At 41.3% G+C, this 19,576-nt stretch overlaps 1 protein-coding gene across 1 annotated transcript in view; it reads left to right on the forward strand.

Moving 5' to 3' along the window:
* The first annotated feature begins 616 nt into the window (after nucleotides 1-616).
* The window catches only part of GALNTL6 (polypeptide N-acetylgalactosaminyltransferase like 6), a 3,161,254-nt gene continuing 3,142,294 nt past the window's right edge, over nucleotides 617-19,576 (forward strand). Inside the window, exon 1 of the mRNA XM_069744235.1 lies at nucleotides 617-1,928. Within this exon, the coding sequence (XP_069600336.1) occupies nucleotides 1,794-1,928 (135 nt within the window). The 5' untranslated portion in view covers nucleotides 617-1,793. The remainder of the gene's footprint in view (nucleotides 1,929-19,576) is intronic.

The raw sequence follows: 19,576 nt of genomic DNA on the forward strand, positions 1-19,576 counted from the left end.
TATCCCATATCTATCTATCATCTATCTATCTATCTATCTATCGCATATCTATCTATCTATCTATCTATCTATCTATCATCTTACCTATCTATCTATCGCATATCTATCTATCATCTATCTATCTATCTATCTATCGCATATCTATCGATCTATCTATCTATCCCATATCTTACCTATCTATCATCTATCTATCTATCTCATCCATCCATCCATCTATCATCTTACCTATCTATCTATCTATCTATCTATCTATCTATCTATCTATCTATCTATCTATTATCTATCCATCCATCGTCTACTTGTCTACCTATCTGTCATCTATGCACTCTACAGCTTGTATAAGCTCCTTGTATAAGCGCTTCATTTCTGTAACAGTCCCACAAAGCATCTCAGATGACTGTTTGCTAGCACAATAGTGGATCACTCATCTTGCCCCCCCTGTCACATTGCACTGTACATTAGATAACATGGCAACATGTTACCCTGAGAGACACAAGCATCCTCCTTGGAGCACTGAGGAGCACTGGCAGCTGCCTGATTCTTTAGTTGCAGTGTTACAAAGCTTCTGTTCGTATCCCCACTCCCCCTCCTCCACTCCTACATCAGCCTCAGTGTCAGCCTCAGCATCAGCAGCAGCATTGAGACAACAGTAGTAGATCTGCTGCTCCCAAAGAGCACACACCCGGCTGCTGCCTCCAGTCTTCTGGACATCACTTCCAATCTCCCTGAAAAGTTGGGGTTCAGCGGACACGTAAAAGTTGGGGAGCAGCTCTCCTGCAGGATGGCCAGGCAGGCATCTCAGCATCACTTGCTCCTCTTCCTCCAGGCTTGGTCCAGTGGCAATGATCTGTCAGCTGCTGCTGGTTACAGGGACGATGCGGTGTGACAGCACTAGGTCCTCCTTGCACCACCTTCTGCTCCTCATCATCACCCTCCTCCCTTCCAGCTTCCTCCAGCTCCCGGCTTGTTTATAGAGCAGAGTGGCACTGGGAGGGATTGTAACCACCGGTTTAGAGCTCATCCACGTGTTTTCCACCAGTGGGGACTGGAGTTCTCGTCTAGGAGAGATGCTTGAGAAGTGCCTGCATGCTTCAGCATGAAATATCACAGATAGGATGGATTTGGAATATGGAAGATGTATGTGATCTATTCTGCTTGGATTTAGGGCACATCATGACCATCTGATGGTATACTGGGATATAGATGGATCAAGGAGTGAACCAGTTTGGTCGTCTGTATCAGATGGGCTTGGAGTGACAGCCTTTAATACTCATGAATAATCTGGCAATTCACCTGGGGCTGCTGAATTGGACTCTTTCTGAGGATTCACTGTGTGTCCCATCCAGGTGTAGTCACTTGACTTGTCTCCGTCTTGTACAAACGTTTCAAGAAAACAATGTATTGTAAGTAACAAGGAATTATTCAGCCAAACTTTCTTTTCTACAAGACACCACTTTGTGGTTCTTCAATACATTGACTTCCTTGGATGGTCACTACTAGTGGTGCTACTGTGGTGGCAGATATTGGTCCCTTAATAACACTAAGCGATTGATTATTGATTACCAGAATTTCTTACTGTCTTGATAACACTTGGGATTTGTTTATTCATCACCAGAAATTGTGGATTTCAATGAACTAGTTGGTATCTGACCAGATTGAAAGTTTAGATCATCATCTGAAACTACTGTGAAACTTTCAGTAGTGGAGCACCTTCCTTCTCTAAATTGTTGAAGATCTCTGTGGATTACAGTACTCAACGCTTTCTCAGTACTTGACTACTAGACTTTACTGACATGAAGAGGAAGCAGAAGAGGTTCATTCAGATGGCTTTGCTATTTACAGCAGCTTTGATTTTTCTGCCCAATATTGGCCTTTGGTCATTGTATAAGGAAAAGCAGCTCACAAAGTCTACAGATGGAGGAGATCAGGTAGGAAACATCAGGCATGAAGAACTTGAGAGAAGTGTGCATTGCTCTGCTGGACAGAGATGCTATAGATTGTCTAAGGTCTCTCATTATTCACCTGCAATGAGCCATTTAAAATAATTGATTTTCTCTGCAGTTGATGGGGTTAACTGATAGGCTTGATATACAGTGAGATTAATGCTAATCTTGTTACTATCGGATTTTTTACAGAAGTGTAACACACAATGAATGGTATATGGGTCAAACAGAGTTAAAGTGAAACCTGTAATCAGCTAACAGTTGGCATTGCAGTTCTGTGCACCTGGTGATATATTTCCTACCAATCGTATAGCGCCATCAGATGCCATGTGTGGAGCTGCCGCTGCTTCTATCCAGCACTCCGTCAATTGTTTGCTAATTTCTTAGTGCTTGGCGGCATCTGTAGATGCCTTGTGTATGAAGTATAGGACATTCTCAGACTGTATTCATTAGCATCAATGGTTTAGTATCCCGTGCCACTTACAGAACCTATTCTTTTGCTGGTCCTATCGGTATATTATTCTAATCTTTAATGTAATTTATTTTGGCAATATTTTGTGTTTGCATTGACAATAACAGAAATTTTGATGGACACCAAATTGGTATTTGGAGCCGCGTAATTCATTTAAATGGCATCTTCTGACTTTTAAGAAAAGTTTGCAGCCAGCAGGGAGATATATTGTGGAAGAGCGGGCAGTTTTATTCTTTTGTTTTGTGGAGCGGTTGATTCCTATACTGTAATAATAATAATAATTAGGAATCCTGATTTGTTTTACATTGACTTCTGTTGACAGCTGCTGACTAATGTGCTTCATTCCTGCCCACATTCGTTTCCCATTTGTAGATGTTATTTGTTCAACTTATGAACCCGGAGAAGGATATTATGGGATATATTAAATATGTATCTGTTCTGGCCAAATCAAGGATTCACACACGGGCCTGTTGAATATTGATAACGCTTTTTATTATTTTGCAAACTTGAAACCACAGAAGTAAAGTTGTGGCTTTAGCGGTGCTGCTAGTAACCTTCACGACACACTGCTGGTAAACATAGGCTTACCGTGTGGTGCACATACAGTATGTCCCCATGGGCCCAGCGGGTTACATTAATATTCCACTGTAACAGAATTTACAGATTTTGGGATAAGCCAACCGTGAATAAAATAATACAGAACTCATAACTCAACTAGACAAATCATACAGTCAGCTAGGTCCTTTAAGGATACACTGATGATGCACAATAGTAGCCTCCAATGCAAGTAATTGCCACCGAGTGCAATGAGACGGACTCTTGGTATTAGACATTATCTCAAAGGTGTAAGAGGTCATATTATGTATGATGTGGGATATAAAGTACTCGCCTGAATGTAGATTCTACCATAGTAGACCTTTATTCTGGTTTTGACTTATGTTCCTTATGATGGGCATTAATTGTATGGAGATGTCAGGTAAACGGCTCTCCCAATACATAACACATCCTGATTCATAATGCCACTTCTGTCGTTAAGGCTAGGTTCACATTGCGTTAATGGGTTAACACTAGCGGACTCCGTTACATGGCGAAATTGTCGCAATTAACGCCATGCAACGGATTCGTTAGCGCACCCATTGACGGCAATGTGCTAACGGATCTCTAGCGCATCGCTAGCGCATGCCATTTTCAGCACGCGCTAGCGATGTCCCGTTAGTTTTGGACGGACCGCGGACGCTGCTTGCAGCGTCCGAGGTCCGTCCCTCACTAACTCAGATCGGGTATCTGCACTAGCGGGATCGCCAAACGCGATCCTTTTTGGGACATTGCATTAGCGCAATCTGCTAGCATATGCGCTAAATGGACTGCCCTAACGCAATGTGAACCTTGCCTAACATGTCTGTATACAAGAGTATAAAGTGAAGCTTCAAGGTTTAATCTGATATAATGTTCAAAGACTCGGAAAAGACCACTTCAATGATTTCTTTTCTATTTTTCCATGTCTTAGGTAGTATCATACTCACTGTCCGCCATCTTCTCCTGGTATCAGCCCCACCCCTGTGCGACCTAACAGCCTCTGCCCCCTGCCCATTAACTGTGCGGAGTTGTGGATACAATTGCCATGTAAGTCTATAGGACTCAGAACAAAATATTATGAATTCCCATAGACTTACATTGAGGACATTCAAAAAGTGACCTCCTCTCCACAGAGCAACCATTATGTGTTTCAGCAGGTCACAAATGTGGTGACCCACTGCCAGAACGGACCGAAACGGGGCTGATACCAAGAGAAGATGGCAGCTGGTGAGTGCACTAATTACACACAAATATGATACCTAAGCACATGGAAAAATGAAAAAAAAACTGGAATACCGGAATGGTCCTATAAAAATTATTCTCCCACCTTTGTCTCAAAAAAAGCAAAAAACACGGGTAATATAAATTTCCTACATCATGAACAAGACAAATATACCCTAATAATAGAGATATCCAGATATTATCAAAGAAATGTCTGCATTGGCTGCAGGCACCTTCCAGAAACTAGTGTTCAGAACCTCTACAGAAAGACGTAAATTATTCTAATGAGTCATCTTTATATGGAGGCTTAAAGGGCACCTGTCACCTGAATTTGGCGGGACTGGTTTTGGGTCATATGGGTGGAGTTTTCCGGTGTTTGATTCACCCTTTCCTTACCTGCTGGCTGCATGCTGGCCGCCATATTGGATTGAAGTTCATTCTCTGTCCTCCGTAGTACATGCCAGCACAAGGCAATATTTCGGCCAGCATGCAGCCAGTGGGTAAGGAAAGGATGAATCAAACACCAGAAAACTCCGCCCATATGACCGAAAACCGGTCCCACCAAATTCAGGTGACAGGTTCCCTATAAAGGGCATCAACCATGTTGACAGACATCTTTTTGGTGTCTTCTTAATCAATGAAGACAAGCCAACATGAGCAACTACAGCCAGTAAGCAGCTCCTCAAACTCCCTCCCAGGACATAGCTACAGATATGAAGTTTATACCAGAAGTTCTGCATGTAAATAGTATGGTCCTCTGCTGATGGGTCTACATCATCCATGTTATACGAAATTCTAAGGTCAAGCAAGAGAACTTGTTCTTATTTCCTATCATGTTGTGTTGCATTTGACATCCGTACAGCTATGGTGGACTTGGCAGGAATCGTTATTAGGCCTCATTCATACATCCGCGAGTATCGTATGTGTGTACTCTTTGTTTTTAATGAATAGAATACATGTGTCATATAATCATTTGGGATATTCAGATACCATTTGTCTAAAAAAACAGCTACCATTTTTGATCCAAGTCATGTATCGAAATTACTCATACAAGTCTATGGTTCCTTAACAATCATGTTGGCGTCCATGTAGTCTGCATCCTCTCCGTGATTAGCATGGTAATGGAGAAGATTTGCAGTTTGTTTTTCATATGTGAAGAATCAATTATGAAACTCTGATGGTAAAAAATGAAACACTGACTAAACGCTGATGAAACGCTGATCAAAAACACTGATAAACAATGGTCAAGAAAAATCACGAGGCCTCTGCTTGTAATGGAATCTCTTGATAATATTTGATTATATGATGTGTCTAAAGTAATTCTCTCTAAATACTAATTGTCTGCTAACAAGTTTCTAGGGTCTGATCTAATATTAATGAGTCCATAGGTTGAAGCTTTCAGACTGGCGCAATGAGCGCTCTGGTTAAGGATGTACCTACACCTCAGTGAGCCCTATAGGGCAATGTTAGATGGGCCGCAGCGTAACCATCACTCTTCCCTTCTCAATAATGGTATAAATGTGTAGTGTCATATGTTATAAAACATATTTAGCACTAGAAAGAAAAAAAGGTTAACAAATGTGTCATTCCCTTCAAAACTAATTCATTTTTATTCTAAATGGGTCCTCCTGGACCTTTGGGACCAATAGCAGCTTCTACAGCAAAGCAGTGAATTTAATGGATTAACAAATTATGTTCATTAGCTGTTATTTTGATTAAAGGGGATTTCCACTTGAAGAAATGTAGACACCAATGGGTTTATATACATAGCATAATAAAAAGAACAGGCAGTCAGCCTCCCCAGGTCCAGTGCCGGCTCCCCATCGCCGCTCCAATTTCAATGTTTTGGCTTAGCAGAACTGGTAAATGGTGCTTATAAATGCAACATTGGCTGCAGCAGTAACATATATCACACCAACGCTGCAGCCAATCATTGAACTCAGCAGGCGCTGCCAATGTAGACAAAATGAAATGACAAATTCAGCGATTGGCTGCAGAGATGATGTGATCTGTCACCTCTACAGCCAAAATATTAAAGGGAACCTTTCAGTATGATCGACTCTCCTAAGCCATCTATACGGGCACGTAGGTCATAAGAAGCTGAATAAAACAATATCTTGATATCTGCTATCTGATGTCTTATTCCAGGCAATCCATGTTTATTGTAATATGTAAGATTTTGTAATAAAAGATATTTGAAACACTGATCTCCCTGAGAATCTGCCTCCAGAGCGTATTGTAAACAAAAGGGCCATTACCAGAGTGAGACAAGTAACGACTGACATCTCTAAAGATTTACTTGTCTCACACTGGTAACAGCCTTTTATTTACAATAATCTCTGGAGGCAGATTCTGAGAAATCAATGTCCGGCCTATAGATCTTAAGAGCTCATTTACATATTAAAAAAAACATGGATTTCTCTGAAATAAGACTTCAGGCTGCAAATATAAAAGTATTATTTTATTCAGCTTTCGACGACCTGTGTGCCCATACAGATGGCTACGGAGGGTAGATCCCACTGCCAGATGCCCTTTAAAACAGGAGGTGGCTATGAACCCGGGAAGGGTTAAGATCTGCTCTATTATGGATATAAAAGTGATTGTAAAAACCCCTTTTAAGAAATCGATTTCAAGAGAATCACAGCTGAAAGAGTTAAAACAAACACTAATGTGAGTTATCCCACAGCTGTATGTATGTACAGGATTGGGAATGTTTGGCCAGTTCACAGCGTACGTCTGTACATCGTGCAGGGTACGTACGTTGTATATGGGAACTCGCCTTTCTATCCTTCCTGGACACTTATTGTGCTACGTGTAGTGACAGAGGAAATCTGCGTTTTTATGCTCGATGCTCTATGGCGAGTTCGGAACCACGGCACTAATTCTGGGATTACCGAGTTCTGTGTGGATTTCGTGCCCCTGCATTATTCCGTTTTACAAAGGCTCAGGAATAACTTTGATATTTGCCTTTCACACTTCTTTTTCTAACTAAACAGAGCTGTGAAGGCCAAAGAGCGCAGATTTGTGGTTTTCTGAACCTGTACAGACTACAGATCAAATCGGACTGCCTAATATAACCTTTTAAAGAGTGTGTGTTCCTTTAGCTATATATTTTTCACATATCCCAGAGACCTGTCAGCGGATAGTATCTGCGGGGGCGATATGGGATCCCATCAATCTCAATATCCTCCCGTTAATGTGAATGGAGGCAGCACCAGCATAACTGAGAGATATGGAGCCCCGAGTCCCTGCTCATAGACAGCTCCTGTTTACTCCATGATTCCGATCTGTCTCTGCGCCAGATCCAGCGCAAAATGCACATCATGGTTATCTGCTCTGCATTTCCTCTGAACGATCTGTTTCTTGTAATTACGTGCATTTCTATGAAGGAGAATAATGGCCTTTTCTGAATCAACCAGGTTGATCATGTAGAAGTATTGGCTACAAACACGAGCTGAAATTCAACCAGCAATTATGTCCCCGGGGCCCAGTTACAGCCGGAGATATACATCACTGTTTAAGGTTAATATGTTAAGCCTCAAGTCCGGACTCTAAGGAGTTCTGGGCTACTATTACTCGAAATCACGTTTTATGCTATAGGTGAATATTTAACCCTGTATTCTCTAGTAGCTAAATGTAGATTATGACAGTTCACTATAAAATGTGCTAATGTTACAGGTCCAGGAATGTTTCACGGCAAATAAACCCAAATTCATATGGCACAACTCACTCCATATACAAAGTGCATGTCATCTGGGGATTCTTGAATCTGTTACTTCCCAGTGTAGAAAGAATATGGTTCGTGGCAATCTGTTAATGAAAATCTGGCTAATATGATTGCTCTTAATGAAATAACTTGATATGGAAGCAGGAGCTTTGCCAAACCTCTGTGGCCACCCCAAGCGTTCAGGCCGGAAAGATCACATCACCCTGATTTCCTAGAGTCTGGAAAGGCAAATATTACCATTGCTACATATTAGATACATTTGTTGTTACAAACTCTAGTAAGGCTACAATCACGGTGACAGATGTGATGTGGCAATGTGTGTATTCAGAACAGTGTTAGCTAAGAAATAACCCAAAATGTGTTGTTTTTAAAAACAGAAGAAACATTAGACTGAGCTCGAGATCACCAGGTGGAGCGTTGTGTATTTGGTGCACCGGCCCATGTGCAGATCAGATGCAATATATGCAGCGCTTGCTGATCCGGCTTCAGAACCCATCCAGTAAAAGAACTGATACACCACAGGTCCGGGAGCACCCAAGTGAAATCTATGGTAACAGTTCAGGTATCAGGTCTCTCCGACACTTAACTACTGCACCAAAGGCCTTATGTACATGTTGTTTTACTTTAGTCATAAGGGGAATTTTTTATATATACAGTATATATATATATATATATATAATAGAAAAGGTGGACTTTATTGCCTGAGCAGGCGTGGCGACGTTTCGGATATAAGAATCCTTTTTCAAGCCTTCTTATATCCGAAACGTTGCCACGCCTGCTCAGGCAATAAAGTCCACCTTTTCTATTATTTTTTGTGCTGCTTTTCTTTTTTTGATATTATTGCTGGAGGCCATTTTGGTACTGCTGGTTGGGAGAGCCTTGCACACTATTGAGGTAGTATTGGATGCTGTTCCTGTTTTTTCTATATATATATATATATATCTATATATATATATACTAGCTGAAGAGCCCGGCGTTGCCTGGGCATAGTAAATATCTGTGGTTAGTTATAGCACCTCACTTCCCTTATTTTCCCATCATGCCTCTCATTTTCCCCCTCACATCTCTCATTTTCTCCCTTACACCTCTCATTTTCCCCCTCCACTCCTCTTACTTTCCCCCCTCTGAATCCCCCCTAAGGGTGGTTTCACACTTGCGTTTTTGTCTGCAGCGTTTTTTCAAAAAAAACATGCGTTTTTTTTCCCTATATTTAACATTGAAAACGCATGCGTTTTTGTTTGTACGCATTTGGTCGCGTTTTGCAACGCATGCATTTTTTTACTGCATGCGTTCATTTTCAGAAATGCAACTTGTAGTATTTTTGAGAGGCGTTTTTTGGACCAAAAAAAATGCATGCGTTTTCTTGCGGTTTTTTTGGGTCAAAAAATACATTGGAGTCAATGGGGATGCATGCGTTTTTTTGTGTATGCGTTTTTTTGCGTTAAAAACGCATGCGTTTTTATATTAAAAAACCAGAAAACACACTGGTATGCCACCCCCCAACATAAAGGTGATAAAGGGACCCTAACCCTACCCCTAACCCTAAGGGATCCTAACCCTAACCCTACCCCTAACTCTAACGCTACCCCTAACCCTAACCCTACCCCTAACCCTAACCCTAAGGGATCCTAACCCTACCCCTAACCCTACCCCTAACCCTAACCCTACCCCTAACCCTACCCCTAACCCTACCCCTAACCCTAACCCTAATCCCGTTAGGGTTAGGGTTAGGGGTAGGGTTACGGTTAGGGTTAGGATCCCTTAGGGTTAGAGGTAGGGTTAGGGTTAGGGGTAGGGTTAGGGTTAGGATCCCTTTAAGGTTAGGGTTAGCGGTAGGGTTATGGTTAGGATCCCTTTAGGGTTAGGGTTATTATCCCTACCCCTAACCCTACCCCTAACCCTAACCCTAACCCTAACTATTTCTGTTTATAGTGGGTTTTTTACTTTATTTTGATGATTGGCAGCTGTCACACATTTCTCAGCATGCGTTTAAAAAACGCAAACGCATGAAAAAACGCATGTAAACGCGTCAAAATGACGCGTTTTTTTACCACATGCAAAAACGCATGCGTCAAAAAACGCAGCGTTTGCACGCGTTTACATGCGTTTTTTCACCATGCGTTTTTTTGCGTTTTTTACCGCAAAAACGCACCCAAAAAAAGCAAATGTGAAACCAGCCTAACACTTGTCATTTCGACCTCACATCTGTCATTTTCTGATCACTCCACTATTTTCCCTCACTCCTGTCATTATGCACTCACACCTTTTCATTTTCACCTCACACCCCTCATTTTCACCTCGCACCTCTCATTTTCCCCTCAGTATATACATGTTTGTCATCTCCCTTATATATAGTATACACCTGTATGTCATCTCCTGTATATAGTATATACCTGTATGTCATCTCCCCTGTAAATAGTATATACCTGCTGTATGTCATCTCCTCCTGTATATAGTATATACCTGTATGTCATCTCTTCTGTATACACTATATACCTGTATGTCATTTCCTCCTATATATAGTATATACTTGTATGTCATCTCCTGTATATAGTATATACCTGTATGTCATCTCCCCTGTATATAGTATATACCTGCTGTATGTCATCTTCTCCTCTAAATACCTATGTGTCATCTCCTCTTTTATATAGTATATACATGTATGCCATCTCCTCCTGTATACAGTATATAGCTGTGTCATCTCCTCCTGTATATAGTATATAGCTGTGTGTCATCTGCTCCTGTATATAGTATATATCTGTGTCATCTCCTCCTGTATATAGTATATACGTGTGTCATCTCCTCATGTATATAGTATATATCTGTGTGTCATCTCTCCTGTTTTTAGTTTGTACCTGTATGTCATCTCCTCCTGTATATAGTATATACCTGTGTCATCTCCCCTGTATATAGTATATACCTGTGTTATCACCCCTGTATATAGTATATACCTGTGTGTCATCTCCCCTGTGTGTCATCTGTAAATAGTATGTACCTGTATGTCATCTCCCCTGTATATAGTATATAGCTGTTTATCATCTCCCCCTGTATATAGTATATATCTGTGTTTCATCTCCTCCTGTATTAGACCTCGTTCACACGTTATTTGCTCAGTATTTTTACCTCAGTATTTGTAAGCTAAATTGGCAGCCTGATAAATCCCAAGCCAACAGGAAGCCCTACCCCCCGGCAGTATATATTAGCTCACACATACACATAATAGACAGGTCATGTGACTGACAGCTGCCGTATTTCCTATATGGTACAGTTGTTGCTCTTGTAGTTTGTCTGCTTATTAATCAGATTTTAATTTTTGAAGGATAATACCAGACTTGTGCGTGTTTTAGGGTGAGTTTCATGTGTCAAGTTGTGTGTGTTGAGTTGTGCGTGGCGACATGCATGTAGCGACTTTTGTCAGATGAGGAATTAAAGAGCATCTCCGCTGAGCCTCTGCTTCTGCATTTCCCATGAAGAAGAGTTGAAGAAATTGAGGTTCTTCTCCTTGTAATGGAAGCAGTGAGCCAATTGAGTGGTAAACCTGTCCTTGAACTTTAAATGTTGGCATAAATCCTGTTGTAAACATTTCTTTTGTTGCAGCAAATGATGTCATTTGGAAGCAGGAGTTGTACTACTTTTGATGTTGTCAGGTGGTGACAAGAGAGCTGGAAGTTTTATCTTGCGATTTGCACAACATAAACCTGGTGGTTCATCTTTCCATTTTAGGGCACTGCTGTACATGCAGACCACATCCATTTTTCCTATCTGATAAAGATATATAGGATTATCCTGATAGTTTATGTCTGGCTGGTAACAAAAGGCAGCATGTTTCAAATCTCCAACCATTTCCTGTGACCTGGTGGAAGAAATAGCAATTCTCTTAGTGGCAAGTTGGCCTTCTCTCTGCTGAGATGACTCATTGGCCCTTGAGGAAGCAGCTCTTCTTCTCTTATCTGCAAGCCTCGCTTCCCTCTCCTCAGAAAGTTCATTGGTCTTTGAGGAAGCAGCTCTTGTTTTCATGTCTGCAAGCCTCACTTCCCTCTCCTCAGAAAGTTCATTGGAGCTTGAGGAAGCAGCTCTTGTTTTCTTGTCTGCGAGCCTCGCTTCCCTCAGCTCAGAAAGTTCATCGGCTCTTGAGGAAGCAGCTGCTGTTCTCATGTGTGTCAGCCTTGTTTCTCGGCCTTCACATTTTTCATTGGCCCGTAATGCAGCTTTTCTTTTCCCATCAGCTGACATTCGTGCAATGGAATTCCTTTTCTTATGAGGCATTTTTGTGGTAAAAATTGTCTGTAACTGGCAGTTTCTATATCCTCTCACATAGAGGTAATGTGACTGACATCAGCCTTTCCACCAACACACTCTAACTGACATGCTATTACCTCACACAAGCTTTGTTATACTGAGAATATCCTTTGTTGCCTATATTAACCAATCAGAGCTCAGATTAATTAACTGTAGCAAAATAGAAGCTGAGCTGTGATTGGTTGCTATTGGCATCCTGATAAATCCCAGCCAACAGGAAGCCCTCCCCCCTGGCAGTATATATTAGCTCACACATACACATAATAGACAGGTCATATGACTGACAGCTGTCATATTTCCTATATCGTACATTTGTTGCTCTTGTAGTTTGTCTGCTTATTAATCAGATTTTTATTTTTGAAGGATAATACCAGACTTCTGCGTGTTTTAGGGCGAGTTTCATGTAAAGTTGTGTGTGTTGAGTTGCGTGTGGCGACATTCATGTAGCGACTTTTGTGAGATGAGTTTTGTGTGGCGACATGTGTGTAGCAACTTTTTGTGTCGAGTTGCATGTGACAGGTTAGTGTAGCAAGTTGTGTGCAGCAAGTTTTGCGCATGGCGAGTTTTGCGTGTGGCGAGTTTTCCATGAGGTGAGTTTTGCATGTGTGGCGAGTTTTGCGTGAGCCTAGTTTTGCATGTAGCGATTTTTGCACGTGGCGAGTTTTGAGCGGCGACTTTTGTGTTTCGACTTTTATGTGGCGAGGTTGGTGTATGTGTGGTGAAATGTGTGCTGAGGGTGGTATATGTGTTCAAGCACGTGGTAGTGTGTGGCGCATTTTGTGTGTGTGTTCATATCCCCGTGTGTGGTGAGTATCCCATGTCGGGGGCCCCACCTTAGCAACTGTACGGTATATACTCTTTGGCGCCATCGCTCTCACTCTTTAAGTCCCCCTTGTTCACATCTGGCAGCTGTCAATTTGCCTCCAACACTTTTCCTTTCACTTTTTTCCCCATTATGTAGATGGGGGCAAAATTCTTTGGTGAATTTGAAAACGTGGGGTTAAAATTTCGCTTCACACCATAGCCTATGACGCTCTCGGGGTCCAGACGTGTGACTGTGCACAATTTTGTGGCTGTAGCTGCGACGGTGCAGATGCCAATCCCGGATATACACATACACACGCACACATTTAGCTTTATATATTAGATAGATAGATAGATAGATAGATAGATAGATAGATAGATAGATAGATAGATAAGGAGCACTTATCTATGTAAAGATCCCAAGGGTGTCGCTAAAGCACCTCTTAGATTAAAATAATGCATTTTAATGTTTCTGCTAAATGCCAGACCCTTTTACAAGCAATGCATATATATATATATATATATATATATATATATATATATATATATATATATGTGTGTGTGTGTGTAACAAATGCGTATTGAACGCATCACTCATTTTCGAAGTGAATTTATTCCTGACGGTGCTGTTGACACAGCTCCCTAGTTTTACCCATCATGAGATGTTTGTGTGGCACCTTGGTAATGAGACGCCTTTTTATAGGCCATCAGCTGATATTTCTCACTAAGTGGCAGGATTACTTTCTAATTGATCGATTTCAGCTGTTGTCTTGACCATCAAGGGCTTTTTGCATCTCTCATTATTCACATGTTAAATACTTTTTCCCTGTGTTTTTTTTCTCATTATGACACATAACCAGGGATGAGCGGACCCATGGATGTTTGGGTTTATTGGTTTCTACAAAACTTTAATCCAAAGTTCGGTTTGGGTACAAGAACTCTACAAAAGTTGAACCCAAACCCCATAGAAGTCAATGGGGACCCAGACATTGGTGTTGTAAAAGGCTGTAAAATGGCTGCAGTAAGGGCTAGGGGGCTGCCAAAAGAAGCACAGTACCCCCACATAATATCTCTGTCTCTCTCCCCATCCGAACTCCGAACACTAACGCATACTAAAATAGAGTTCCAAGAGTAGTCGGTGTTAGGAATTCAGCATGTACGAACCCCAAACTTTACAGTTCAGGTTCACTCATATCTACACATAACTTAATTTATGAACATCCGTGGTTTGATTTCTTTGCCTGTGTGGATAGGATGGGTTGTTACTGACATCTGGTGAGAATTTCATGTCAATAGCACCTTTAGAAATATATGTACATAGAAAATTGGTGCATTGTTCAATTCTTATTTCACTTGCTGTTTATACACACTATGTACAATAGGCTATAACTAGAGATGAGCAATTTTTTTGTTAAATACTAATTTGCCAATTCAGACAAATTTTCCTAGGAATTTCAGTTCATGTGAAATCTATGTGTTGCAGATCAAAAATACTTCAATGCATTAAACGGCCCCCAAAAAGTGTATATGACGCTAGTCTCTTTTCCTCACACACTAATCTTCAGTGCTGTATTGTCCGACACATGATCTTTAGGCTACATTCACATTTTTTTCTAGAACCACTTATGCTGCATTTGTCGAAACTGTCTGTAAAAGAATGCAGCATGGTCACATGCGAACATATCCATACAATTTTTTCAGTGTTTTATGTCTTTTCTATCTGTCTCTATGGATAATCTGTAAACTGTGACGTTCTCTCACTATCCAGATTCACACTAAAATGGCTGCTGCATTTCCTGCTTCTGCTTTTATACAGTCCATAATTGTCTCTTTAGATTTTCTGTGCTACACCATGTGAAGTAGTAGCTGCAAAAACTAAGGGGACAGTGCTCTCAAAGTCATTCTGTGTCTGATGGAATCTTCTGCATTATGTAAAGTTGATTGCATCAAATCAGTTCTCTCATCGCTAGTTATAATGTGTACAAAAACCTAATGGTGACTTCTAATTTCCACTTCTTTCCACATTTTCTCTCTTTCATATGGGCTATGGAGCTAAGTCCACAACTTTCCTGGCACATATCAGCTGTTTTGAACAGCTGACATGTGCCTCTAACATCCACGGGTGGAATTGCGATCCACCCACGGCTGTTAACCTCTTGAATGCTGCTGTCAACCTTTGAAAGTGGCACTTAACGCGCGCATCCGGCAAACGCGCCAAAAATCCCACCCATCAGTGACCCCATCACGTGATCGCGTGTCATCAATGGGTTGGCATGACAACCAGAGGTCACCAGAAGACCTCCGGTGGTTGGCGCTCATAGCAAGTGAGCAATTTTGCTACCTACAGACCATCTGGTCAACGCCTGTATGTAGCAGAACTGATCGGGTTATGGCATCTTCTAGTCTCCCTTGAGGCATGCCAAAAGTAAAAAAAAATGTTTTTAAAAATATTAAAGAAATAAAAAATATATAAAAGTTCAAATCACCCTCCTTTCACACCTTTCAAATTAAAACAATAAAAAAAAACATACACATATGTGATATTGCCACGTTCAGAATCACCCGATCTATCAGGCTTTACAAAGAATTAATCTGATTAATAAATGGCATAGCGGAAAAAAATGACAGAATTATGTTTTTTTGGTTCCCACAACACTGCATTAAAATACAATAATGGGCGATCGAAAGATGATATCCCCACTAAAATGGTATCATTAAAAACATTAGCTCAGCGTACAGTACCCCCTCACGCAACCCGAGATCACGAAAAATGGAGACGTCACGGGTCTCGGAAAATGTCGCAAATTTTTTATTAACAAACTTTGGATTCTTTTTTTTCACCACTTAAATAAAAAAGAACCCAGACATGTTTGGAGTCGATGAACTCGTAATGACCTGGAGAATCATAATGGCAGGTCAGTTTTAGCATTTATTGAACGTGGTGAAAAAAAAAATCCAAAAAACAGTTGTGGTACTTCACTTTTTTTTGCAATTTCACAGCACTTGGATTTTTTTCCCGCTTTTGAGTACATGATATGGTAAAAGCAATGGTGTCGTTCAAAAGTACAACCTGTCCCGCAAAAAACAAGCCCTCACATGGCCATATTGATGGAAAAAAAAATGATGGCTCTGGGAAAAAGGGGAGCGAAAAACAGAAACGCAAGAACGAAAAATGGCTCTGTCATGAAGGGGTTAATAGGTTGAATCAATAATAATCATACAATTAGGTTCTGTAGAAGGACGTAGATCTGGGGATTTATAATGATGGAATATAGGCTGAACTGGATGGACAAATGTCTTTTTTCGGCCTTACTAACCATGTTACTATGTTACTATGTAATAATATTTACATACATTTCATCGATACATTTATGAGATATTTGAAACAATAATATTCACCCCCAAATATATCGTTCTAGCAGAATAAAGTAGGTTTTATGTGAGCACGCTCTCGATGTTTTGCAGGGAAATATCAATAATCCCTGCCATAGAACAAGGGTGGACTGCCATGACATCCTAAACCAGTGGACGACACTGTGCCATCTACCGGAGCACATGATATCGGGAGGGCTGCGCCATTAGTCTGCAGACAGGCAGTAAATCAATGAAATCTATGTCTGGACTGTGTCAGGCTAAGTTCACATAAGCACTGAACTTATCAGAAGCGTCATGTCTGCAGATGGCGGATGTGCCTGACTGGGTGTGCGGCTCCGTGCGCCATAGTCTGTTATATGCAGGAGATCTTTCCTAGTTACATACACCGCTCTCATTTGTAAATTGGACGAGACAGGCAGATGCTGCTTTTTTTGCCCGAGATGTGCGGCATGTGTAGGAAATCGTCCATCTGCATCAGCGCACAGCCTACAAGTGGTCCTAGTCCTGTCCGTGTGCAGACTATTGTACACAGACCCCAAATAAATCACTCTTGTGAACGTACATGAGCAGCTTTTCTCCAGCTCTCGACCTTTCTCTGAAACAGATGGGATAATAGAAAGCATGCATTATAGCATAAACCCTGTAAAAAAGAGTTTTATCATTTTCTGATTGGCTGCCAGTGTGATCACGTGATAAAGATCTGAACCAATAGGTTGAGGTTATGTCACCAAGTCTAGAGAATGTTAAAGGAATCTGTCACCAGGTTTTGCAATGTAATCTTAGAATAGCATGATCTAGGGGCTGAGACCCTTATTCCAGTGATGTAACACTTGTTGGGCTGTGTGGTGCTGGTTTCAATCAAATCAGTGTTTTATCAGCAGGAGATTATCACTACCAGACTAGGTGTCTCAGTCCTTCAAGTCAACTCCTCTGTGTGACCTCACCCCCCACCATGGATTAACCACTTTCTGGCAATGTACAGTGTACACAGAAAGCTGCCAATCAGTGTTGTTATCACTTATCAGTGTTATACAGGGCTCAGTATTCAGAGCACTGCTAGATCAGCAGGAGAGAAAATTGTGATTGCATCAAAATGACAGCGAGCAGGCAAACAAGTGCCACATCACTGGAATCAGGGTCTCAGCACTTACATGATGCTGGTCTCAGATTATATGGGAAAAACCTGGTGACGGATTCTGTTTAATGACATCAGAATGTAAGCATTTGGGGCTGGTGTGGATAACTCAGGATAACAAGAAATGAAGGTAATGTAGATGTTTGTTCACATTGCTTCGTTCAGAAGTGGTAAAATCTGCTGCTTCTTGTTTTCTTCCCCTTACAGTTTTCATACTTTTTACTGAGCTCTTCCTATGGTCACTGCCGGGAATGGATAACAGCAGTTGGAAAGCACGTCAAATAATAAATAATAATAAAATGTGTCCCTACACCATTAGAATCTGTGTAAAATAATTTGGAGGTTGAAGTTGTGTTCCAAGCATCAATATGTCCGTGATAAAAGTCCAAGGGGCAGAAGAATCTAAAATAAGATTTGCATTGTGTGCGAGATAGACCAGGGTCGGACATATCATTGCTGCAGCCTCACAGGGGCCCAAGGTTTAAGGGGTCTCACTTCCATGTGGAATTGTGGCTTATGATGAACAGCAAAAGTCCCAAATACTGTTCTTCCACAGACGTCCTATACTATCTGTGTCCGCCAGACAATATAGCTGACGGTATAATTATGCTTATTTATGGGGCCCATAATGAGATTATTTATATTTAGTATCACTGCAAATTCATCATAAAGTTAGCAAGTATCCATGTTCATGCCTGAGGAGGTAGCTGCTGTGATTTCACTGATGTTATACAATATAGAACAGAATATATAGCAATATTTTATGGCAATATGTTCAATAAGAATATTCCTAGAGAATGATAAGCCTTTCATTTCCCATGATAAGTTGCAGTATTAGGTAAATGTAATCTGAAGGCGTTTGCATTGGAATGCTCAGTAGATGGCGCTGTGTCCTACACATCAGCTGCGGAGGACTGGAGCCGCGTTATCACATTGCTGCTTCCCTCCTGAGTTACTGCACAGCGGATATTTCCGTCCATCAAAAGCGCCATCGTATTTTTAATTATTTGATGAATTCTTTGTCTGTTTTATCGATCGCATACATCTTTTTTATTCCATAGCGACACATTGTACGTTTGACGCACTCGCAGTCTGCAGTGAATCATTTACGGGTTCATCATCACCATTTGTAAAGTGTTTCTCTTACAATTCTCTACATTCTCATCATACTCGATGGATTTTGCCATTAAGTTTCATTTCGTTCCGGAGCTCAGAAAGGACTTGAAGGACTCGGTGTGCTACCTGTTATCTCTGAGGCAGAAGCAGCCTCCCGCTGGGATGATTCCGGAGCATTTATTTCAGCCCCAGATCTGATCCTCTCACTCTCAGCTGACTAGTGAAGTAGATGCTAACATGACTGACACTTGCTCTGGTCAAATCCAGCCGTGTCCGTCCTCTTCCTCTGAAGACATGCTTTTGTCATGGCGGATCTCCTCTGTCTGTGGATCCTCTTCCAGCTCCTCCACATTGTGTGATGGGAATTATCCCTGGTCATTCTTTATGCCTTATGCGCTCTATTACATCCACTTTTGTGTTTTTATATCTTGTCCTAGACAAGCCTCCAATATTTAGCTTCCAGTTTGCCGTACTACAGGCTTCCATAGAAATTCCTTGTACTGTTATACTACGAATGGATTTAATGAATAATAAATGAAGGAAGATGTCTAACATTAAAGCTCAAAAAGTTTCCCCCGCATAGTTTACCTCAGCACGATTCCCGCGTTCTTGTTTTTAGTGAGAACCTGCAATGTTTTACACTGGACATGGAGAAGGCAGTTACCATCGGTGCCGTGGTCCGTCCTCTGCTGGGCCCGGAGCAGGACCTGTCTGTGAGGCAAACATGTTCTATCCAGAGCCGCGCAACAACGGGCATAGTTCTATCTCATGTACAGAGATCTCTGAGGGGACACTACCTCTGTAGCATCATCCACTTGGTATTTACATGATTCCTATTTCCTACTTTTCCTGAGGAGACTTTTCCCTCCACTTTCCCGAGCTGTGTTCTCCCCAGTAGGCCTCAATAT

The sequence above is a fragment of the Ranitomeya imitator genome, chromosome 1 (assembly GCF_032444005.1).
Source record: "Ranitomeya imitator isolate aRanImi1 chromosome 1, aRanImi1.pri, whole genome shotgun sequence".
Classification (NCBI taxonomy): domain Eukaryota; kingdom Metazoa; phylum Chordata; class Amphibia; order Anura; family Dendrobatidae; genus Ranitomeya; species Ranitomeya imitator.